The sequence below is a fragment of the Marmota marmota genome, unplaced genomic scaffold, assembly GCF_001458135.2.
Source record: "Marmota marmota marmota unplaced genomic scaffold, marMar, whole genome shotgun sequence".
Lineage (NCBI taxonomy): Eukaryota > Metazoa > Chordata > Mammalia > Rodentia > Sciuridae > Marmota > Marmota marmota.
Genome location: NW_026000144.1, coordinates 423,411 through 432,673, shown reverse-complemented (window position 1 = coordinate 432,673; position 9,263 = coordinate 423,411). Strand labels below are relative to the sequence as shown.

The 9,263-nt window shown below is 51.8% G+C and overlaps 1 protein-coding gene across 1 annotated transcript; it reads right to left on the bottom strand.

Moving 5' to 3' along the window:
* Positions 1-1,785: 1,785 nt before the first annotated feature.
* LOC125611447 lies at positions 1,786-6,577 on the bottom strand. Its single transcript, XM_048786282.1, has 7 exons — positions 6,506-6,577; positions 4,720-4,843; positions 4,127-4,338; positions 3,414-3,604; positions 2,768-2,818; positions 2,106-2,275; positions 1,786-1,844 (listed from the first exon to the last, which is right to left on the bottom strand). The coding sequence occupies exons 1-7, from the start codon at positions 6,575-6,577 to the stop codon at positions 1,816-1,818; spliced, it is 849 nt and encodes a 282-aa protein (XP_048642239.1). The 3' UTR covers positions 1,786-1,815.
* Between the last annotated feature and the right edge of the window lie 2,686 nt (positions 6,578-9,263).

Below are 9,263 nucleotides of genomic sequence, written 5' to 3'. Positions count from 1 at the left end.
TGAATTCCATATTGCTGAACCTCTATCATGTCAACTGAAACAAGGATGGTCACCTTAAAGTCAGCCAGGAGCTCAAAAGCAAAAGCAAATGGATACTCTGAGGTTTAGTGGTGATGTTGCAGTGTTCCTCTGATGAGATCCCCCATTCAGACCATCTGCCTAGGTCACTGCACACCATTTGCAAGTCACCCCAACCCAACCCCCATTCCTGTGACATTCAGCATCCAGAGTGCGGACACCTGTCTCTAAGGCACTAGGAAGTATGTTATCTTCTTGTGGGTCAGGTGTTGGGGTGATAGGTGGTGGGGCATCCTCACCTCCTAGGCATCTAAAGGGCTGCACTGTACCAGGAGAGGGCCCCACCCACAGCAGCTCTCCCTGACTCAAGGAGACAGCACCCAGGGCTCTGAATCTGACAAGTTCCAACCTTTATTATGGCTGGCTATCCTTGGCCTGGTCCTGAAGGGAGTCTTTTGGACATGTGACTTCTGTGTATTTGTTTGCATGACATTACCAGGATCCAATGTGTGTAAGTTCCTTAGACGAGGGCTTTGACACATACACTCCACCCTCAGACACTATGGACATCTGGAGCAGTGCTCTAAGTCTATCCTCATACTGGGCCTGTGGCTATAAACATCCTGCATGATCCAGGCAGGAGGATCTCAAAATTTGTGCCAGTCTTCGCTAATTAGGGAGTTTTTCACAAAATGCTCCAAGAAAGAGTCCTACCCAAGGACCTCGGTAGCAGAGCACCCTGGTTTCCTTGCACATCACTGCAAAAGAAAACAAAAACAAAGAAAAAAGTAAAGAAGAAAGATGTTGTTTGAAATAGGTCAACCATCACGTTTTCAGGGCTTTGCATGAGGAAAATGTGGCTCCTAAACAGGAACTCGTGTGCTCTTCCAATTCTGCATGGTGTCTTGCCATGGATTCAATGACATGGGCCCAAAGCCTGAGACCCAGAGTTGGCAGGGGAGTTCCACTTGTCATCACATTTCCATTTGAGTTCCTACCACCCAGTAGGGGGCGGGGGTTCCACTCCACATTGGAGAGCAGGAGACCTAAGTGTGACCACACTGGCAAAGACACCTCTTCTGTTGGATTCTACATTCCATGTGCATGGTCCTAAGGACATTGCCCCCAGAAAAGCAGCCCCTTCTGGTGGCATGGAATCCTCAACCTTTTAGGGAGTCACCTCTACCCATACTCAGGGGCCTCTATCTCACCTCCTCCAGAATGACCAGTGTGTGTTCTCCCCCACAAGACCCATGTGCTCTTCAGGAGTCTCTCCCATCCACAGCTACACAGTGTTGGTGGTGGCACAGCCTCGGGAATGGATTGAGCAGGCAACTTGATATCACACAATGTGAAACTTTATTACCATACTTTTTAACACTCCTATTTCAACAATGAAAACTTATAGTGAAATAACCATAACAACAACAATGAAAGAACCGGAAACAACAAAACAAAACTCAAACAAAACCAGATAATAAATAAATATATAAACAAAAAGTAATAAAGAAAACAAATAAAAGAAAGAAAGAAAGAAAGAAAGAAAGAAAATAAATAAATAAACAAGGAAGTAAGTAAATAAGGAAATAAATAAATTTTAGAAATCCAGAAAATTCCAGAGGAGAGAAAGAGGAGAGGCGTGGTGGGGATCTGGAACTGAATAGTCCTCAGGAGCTCACAAAGGTAGAGGGGCCAGAGGAGTCATGAGCTCTAGGGCAGTGTCAACTTTCCAGCACACGTGGAGTGGGTGCTGGCCTGAGAGATGGGTGACCTGCTGCCTCTGGTGTGTGGCCGTGTTTAATTGAGGGTTTTTCCTGGAGAGGCAGCTGCAAGAGAAAAGAGCCCCAACATGACTGCCTTTCCCTGGGTCTTTCCCGATTCTCAGAAGAACCCTGGCTGTGAGAAGAGCCCAGCCCCTGTCCTGGCACCAGGACTTCTTCCCGCACGAGGGCCCTCCAGCTGCAGGTGGTGTCAGGAGTATTTGGCTGGGGACCACAGGCCAGTTCCCAGTAGGAGCGGCAGAGTTTCCCGGACACACACATGCAGTCACCCACCCGAGGCCCCCTCATCACAAGCCTGGGACTCACTGGGATCTGTGTTCTCCAGCCCTGTCAGGAGGCTCTCCACCTGGACTGTCAGCCCTGACTCCGGCATGGTGTGGAGCAAGAAGGTCCTGAGACTCCTCAGGCTGGCCATGGACCCCACAAAATCTTCTGGGTATAGGTAGAGCCACATTTGGACAGTGGAGCAGAAGGCCCTGGGGACATAGGAGTGGGGCAGGGAGCCATGAGTGACTGGGCATCTCCTTGAGCTGGATGCCCCTTTGGACCACCCGGATGATGGGCTTCCCAAAGAGTGGCCAAGTGGGTCCCATGCAGCAGGACGAGAAGGGGGACATCCTGTGAGGGCCATGTGTGGGTAAGAGGCTCCCCTCTCCTGGGCATCGGGGGCTCCCCAAATTTGCCTCAATAGAGAAAAGTGAGGGCCATTGTGGCTGGGATTGGCTATGGAGGGGAGGGATGATCACAGGGCCAGGCTCTGAGGCGCCAGCTCCACCTGCGGTCCTTAGCTACCCAGAATCCCACCACAGCTATCTGTGCCCACTCCAGAGGGAAATCAACAGACCACATCCATGTGCCACAAATCACAGAAGGTGGACGCCTGCGTTTTTGCCCACCCATCCACTGCCAAGGTTCCCCAAGAGACCCTGGAGTCAGAAGCCCACTCTCGTGGCCCCCAAACCACTCACATCTGTCCCGGAAGGAAGACTTCCTCCATGCATTGCTGCTGGTCCTCATACCTAGAGAAGGCCAGGAGAATGTCACCTCGTATATCCTCTGCCCTGCATGCACCAAGACGCCTGGTGGCTTTGACTAACTTTCTGCCAATACTGAAAGCTCAGGAGAGCTGGGAGGTGTGTGTGCACTGCTTCCTAATGGATAGGCTATGTGCCTGCCAAGGGCAGGTGCTTCACATCTATTGGGCCCATGAATAAACCCAACCAGGTCCCCCTCCATCCACCCCAGCTGTCCCCGCTCTGCCTCCAGGCAGGTCAGGGGCCCTTCCACATGCAAGCCACATGCTCCTTCCCCAGTGTGCAAACTGCTCTTCCTGAGGCCTCTGTCCAGTTGGGCTGAGGCAGAAGAGTTCCCCACAGGGGCAGGAGAGGCACCCCGGGGGAAGTCCTGAGGCCTTGGAAGCCTGGCCCAGTGGACAAGGCCTGAGACCTACACTCCTAGGGCTCATCCTACTTGGTTGGCTCGACACCCTGGCGGGGTTCTCCTGTGAATATCCTGTGAATATCACAGAGTTGCCAGAGGTCCAGAGTGGTGCCCGGCATCCCATCCACCACGCCAAGAGATGGCTATGTCCCGGGGCCTGGAGGTCATACACACTTTTGACTGAGGAGCTCCAGCACTTTCTGGATGCTGAGCACCTTTGGGCGTCTGCACAACAATCCTTCCAGCCAGGAAGAGTGCCCCCTCTGCAGGACGTTCACGAGGTCCTTCTCCAACTCCTGGCGGACCAGTGAGGTGAAACTGTCCACCAGACGGGACACAGCCAGGGACGAACGCTTGTCACCTCCCTAGTTTCAGGGATCAAAGAGGGACATTTCAACCAGGAAACAGTATCATCTGCACAATGTCTCACTGTCATACATTCAAGTGAAAACCCAAACAAAACGCTTTCCTTCCCTTCTAATTCTCAGTTGAAATGAGGGAAACACAGGCACCCACACCCACTCGCATTTGGTGAGGCTCTGAGGCTGTCCCAAGGGGAGTCGCAGAAGCGGGTTAGACTCTGGTCACCTGCAACTGTCTGTCTTGTCTCACCTCCAGTGTCCTTGTGAAAAATCGCCAGAGTGTTCTGGACCCACGGCTGACCCAGCGCCTCCACACACGTGAAAGGCCACTATGAAGGGCTTTCCTGAGGCCAGGGTGTCCGCCGAGGACGGGACCATAAGAGCTCATGGCTCTCTGCTTGTCTTGTCAACTCAAGTGAATGGACAGGGGCTGGAGGTGGACTGTTGGGACCTAGCTAGGAGGGTTCCAAGTTCTATATGTTCCATCGCCAAGGAAGTGAGGTCACTTCCTCTGGGACTCCTTACCTGAGTCCCTTTTTCACACAAGATGGTTCCAAAGGCCACCTGGGGTGCTGGCTGCTGCCATCTTCCATGGCCTATGCACAAGTGGACAGATTCTGCCAACACAGCCTGGATCTCTTCCCCAGGAAGATCCAGGTCTTGCCAGCAACTGCCCTGGTTGGGGGAGACAGAGCTGGGTTCAGACCCATCTCCTCCTTCTGACCTTAGGTGTGAGTCTCAAGAATCCAGGGGGCCTCACAGGCTCTCCAGAGCTTCCTAATATATCCTCGGGATCCTTCCACCCTCTGCTTTGGAGATGGTCATCACCTGTATGTGCCCATGCATGTGTGAACCACCTGGGCAACCCTCATGCTGGAGTCATGTGTCTGTCATGCACAAACACAGAGGTGACACAACACAGGAAGGTGGGGAACCAGGGATGACATGTAATTCTACCCCTCCCTGAGTCCTACAGTGAGAGAGGGAGAGTGGACTCCTCTCTTGGCTCTGATTGTGCCTGACTGTGCACGACTGGAAGTGTGTAGGGACTGGTTTTTAGAAAGAGCCTTCATTTACCCCAGAACTGCCAGTGGCTTCTGGGAGATTTTGAATAGTACCCATGTCTCTTTCCATGGTATCATGTGGGTGCACTACGAAGGCTCCCAATCTCCAAAGCAGCCCTGTGCCCAAGTCCTGTAGCTCCCTACCCTCTACGGGGTCCACATCACTTCTACCTGGATTCTGAGAAAGAGGCAACAGCCAGGGTCATGGGGTATCGCTTGCAACATGGTCTCATGAGAAGTCTCAGGACTCTGTGGGTTCATTGCCCCCCAGCCAGGAGGGACTGCTGGGATTCTCGAGCTGTGTGACAAAAATAGGTGGAGTGGCAGCAGGCAGAGACCCAGGGGCCCCAGGAAATAACTAGCAGCTGGCCTTTCTCTGCTTCTATTTCCTAATGCCCCACATAGGTGAAAATATTGGGGTTTCAAAATTCACTCAAGCACAAAATATATCAAGAAGTGAGGATGGTGTCAAGTGGTCAAGAGTCTGTCCAGTATCATGGTCTCTAGCATGGGCATGAGTGCCCCTTCCTCCACGTCTCTAGGGAGAGGCGACATTGCTTCTTTCAGGGTGGCAGCAAGCCACTTTGGTTTGTTTGGTGCACAGTGGAAGGCAAGACTGTTGTCTCCCATTCTTTCAACACAGAGGAAACCAGGCCCCAGTATTTGGAGCAAAGAAGCTTCCCAGAAGGCAATATCCATACAATAGCCAAGGCTTCTGAGCAGGCCCAAGGACAGAAAACTCAGTGTGGGGGAATGGAAAGGGAACAGGTGGTCACTCCTGGCAGGGGTACTCCCTCACCAAATGTGTGTTGAATGAGCACCCTGTGCTCACCGTTTAGGGCAACTCAAGAGGCCGAGGCCTTTCCCTGCTCCCAAGGAACTTCAAGAATTCGCCACCCATGCCAGGAGCCTCAGGTCCACCTTCCTGGTGCACACAGAGCTAAGCGGCTGCTCATCCTGCTGCCAGCCAAGGTCAGAGGCACAGCATAGACCACTGGCCAGGAAAGACTGGAAGATCACTCCTCACATGCCAAATCACCCCTGAGGGGCGGGCTCCTAGCACAGGGCATCCCTGGCTGCATCTGTGTTCTTGGAAAGATAGATGCTGGAGAGTGGCATTTGGGAATTGAAGGCCACAAGAAAGACCAGCAGCCACTCAGAAGGGTGATGGGCTTGGTCCACCCTGAGGCTTCATTCCACTGGCAAACAGGAAATGGCCCCTGAGTTTGAAGCCACTAAGAAGTCAGAGGAATGGAAAATCCTGCCCTCTTGTGTCCTGAAGCTACAGGCATTCAGTTCCTGGCCTCAGGTGATTACATCCCCTAGACCACTCAGTTTCTTGGGGAAGGAGAAAGTGCCCTGGACCAGCCTCTCATGCCCCTTTGGGACCTGTGATAGGAGGAAGTCCAGTCAGGAACCCTGTCACTAAATACAACCCTGAAGCTGACAAGGGCAGCTGGGGATTTTTTGTCTTTGGTGGCCACTTCTGGGGAAGCGACTCAAAATGGCTCTGATCTTCACGGAACCCTCCCAAACACAAGAAGGAGTCTACACTTTCTTCAAGGATTTACACCTGTAGAATTTCATCCCCCTGCTGTGGACAGAGACTTCAGTTCCAGTTTCCTACATCACAACCAACTTCCTCTGAGAGGCAAGCAGGCCCTGACTCCATTTCCAATCCTCTTGTGAAAGCTACTGTTAGACTGTGGGGAATAAATGTATCTCATGGCACCGATTTCTGTCTGGGGAGAGAAGGATTGCTGGCCTAGGTTCAACTGCCTCACTGAAAAGTCCACACATTTCTCAGCTCATCCACGAGGGTCACCCAAGGTCTCCCTACCTGCTTTGTTGTGACACACAGGCTAATGCTCTGGAAAGGAGCCCACAGGTGTTTCACCAGTCCTGGCCCCATGCTGAAATACATTCCCATCCCAGACTTGGGAGAGAGCCTGGCAGGACTTGGAGGACTTAGCCTTCACTTTCAGAGTCTGAATGTGGAGCTGAAGACAGCGATCCATCCACACAGTGGATTCAGACAATGCCTCTGTGGAACACCCTCATCCCCTGCTAGTCCTGCCCATGAAGCAGAGGATTCTTCTTTGGAAACAGGCCTCCTGCTTTCATGGCCATATACCCCAGGCATGGCCCTGAGCATTGAGTCCACTCAGGTGAAGCCATGCTCTGAAGAGTTTAGGGCCAGCTCTGGCCTTGGGTCCATGAATGGCCTGAGTGAACAGCAGCTGGGCTCCAGAAGCAGCCCTCTGCATTGCAAAGATTCCTCAGCTTCCCCCAAAAGGGCCAGCCATGCCCTGGCTCGCCTCACTCTGGGCCACCAAGGAATGAAACCCACAGCAGCCTTGATGGCTGCCAGCTTTCTATGCCTACACACCATCTAACATCGTCCACCTTTGGAGCCCCTAGGAAGAGGCTCTGCGGTCACAACAGGCCTGTGTCCCACCTCTGCCACCTTGTAGCCATGAAGCATGCTCCCCTACCTCCTGTCCAGGCCCTTTTCCTTCAGTAGAATCCCAGGATTTCTCTTGCACAGAGTAAGCCCTGGAAGAGATGCCCCACCCTGCTAACTGGAACTCTTCTTGCCCTTGGTCCTCCCTTTACTGCTGCCCTGAACTCACCTTGTGGTGCCCCTTCTGCTCTAGTGCCTCTCACCTCCTTCAGAAAGGCTCCATGCTCACCTGCTATGCTGTGTCCCCGGGTCCTCTCTCCCCTTCCTTTTCTTCTTGGGCACTTGCTATAGATTTTAACCTAAATGCATGCTTTGGCTAACCCACAGCCACTGTACAGGCTTCCCTAAATCTGTCCATCTCTCCAATTCTATGTCTTTTCCAATTCTTTATTCCTTTGTTGGATGTGTTTTGTTTGTTTGTTTGTTTTTGGCTTTTTTCATATTAGTGAGGATGGATCCCACGTTGTCACACAGGATAGGTAAGCAATGAGCTCTATTTCCCACCACTTTTTCATTTCACTTTGAGACAGGGTTGTGCATTGGCCCAGACTGGCCAGGGACTCATGATGCTACTTCCACAGCTAACCCGGTCATTAGAATGGAAGATGGGCATCAGCCTGCATGGCAAAGCAACAATGTCTCATGTGTTTAGTTGAATATCAAATATCCAGCATGCACAATGCACACCCAGAGTGGGTCCTTCATAAACAATGGCATGTTGCTGGGCTCAGCTTTACCGTGTGTACTTAGGAGAGGTGGCACCCAGCTCTACTGTCACTCAGGGGAAATGAGCCTTAGAATGGCAAGTTCAAGGCCAGCCTGGCCAAATAATGGAAAGCTACTGCAAAAGTAAAAAGTACATGTGGATGTAAACACATACAAGAAACGGAAATTATTTAAGTGGTAGAGCATCTCTGAATTCAATCTCTTTGCCCTGGGGGGGAGGGGCAGGGGCAGAGGGAGAGAGGAATGAGTGAGGGAGAGGCAGATATGCAAAGGGTCATAGCTCAGTGGAGGAACCCTTAACTTGGATGAGAGCATCAGGTCCCAGGGTCATTCACTAGTATTGCCCCAAAACACGAATTACTGAATGAAATGAAGAACAACTTACATAGGCACGGGAATGGCTCCTAGGTTCTCCCTGAAACATCCTTCTTTCATAGGAATTTTAAAAGGCTTTTGGATCCCCTATAGAAAAGCATTTGTGGGTCTGGCAGGAATTATAAGGAATGAAAAGCACAATATTGGAATCAACCATTTCCAAGCAGCTGAGACAGCATGCCTGCATGCATTGGCAGGCATTGGAACCCAGAACCATAAATGGGGTAGTCTTGGCCTGTGATAACTTGTGGACAGATCCCTGACAGGACCCCAGGACCTGTGAGTTCTCAGGGACTTAGGATCTTCAGGTGCTCAGAACCCGGAGTCTGTTGGCCACTGGGGGGCACGCGCTCCAGTGCTTTGTGCGCCATCAGTGTGTCCTCCCTTCTGCTGAGTCGTGCGCTATGCCAAAGGGCGCCATGGAAGGTGCCAGTTGCGCCCTTCCCTAAGGCGGCCACCGCCCTCTGATTCACCCCAAGCAGCTGCTTCTCTGCCCCCAGCGCAGGCCCCTCTCAGGGCTGCAGGCTGCTGCGCTGGACAGCGCCCCTGGCGGCGGTTCGTGGGTCCAGAGGCTCAGGGTCCCTGACCCTGGGGTCACTGCTTGCCTTGCACACAGGGATGGGCTCCATCTGTGGCTAGTCCATGCCAACATTTCCAGGGGCATGCTGCAGTCACTGCTGCCTCTGCAGAGTTTTCATGCCTCCAATGTGGGCTGAGGCCTCGCGGCTGGCATTCAATTATTATCATATCAGGCGTTTATAACCCTTTTTAATAGTACAACATTAGGCAGATCAAAAAATAAAATAGAAGTTTCATTTTGATAAGAGGTAAAAGGAATTAGCTGGCCTGAGTCTATCCATTTTGTGTCTTCAGGGCATATTGGAGAGTGACAAACAGACTTGGAAATTAAGGAATTTCCAGTCTGAATTCCACCCTCTTGTTGCCTCTTGTTGTTCATTGTTGTCATTGTCTTCTTCTTTTCTTTTCTTTTTTTTTTTTTTTGTGGGGGAAGCTGGGGTGGGGGGATGCGGTG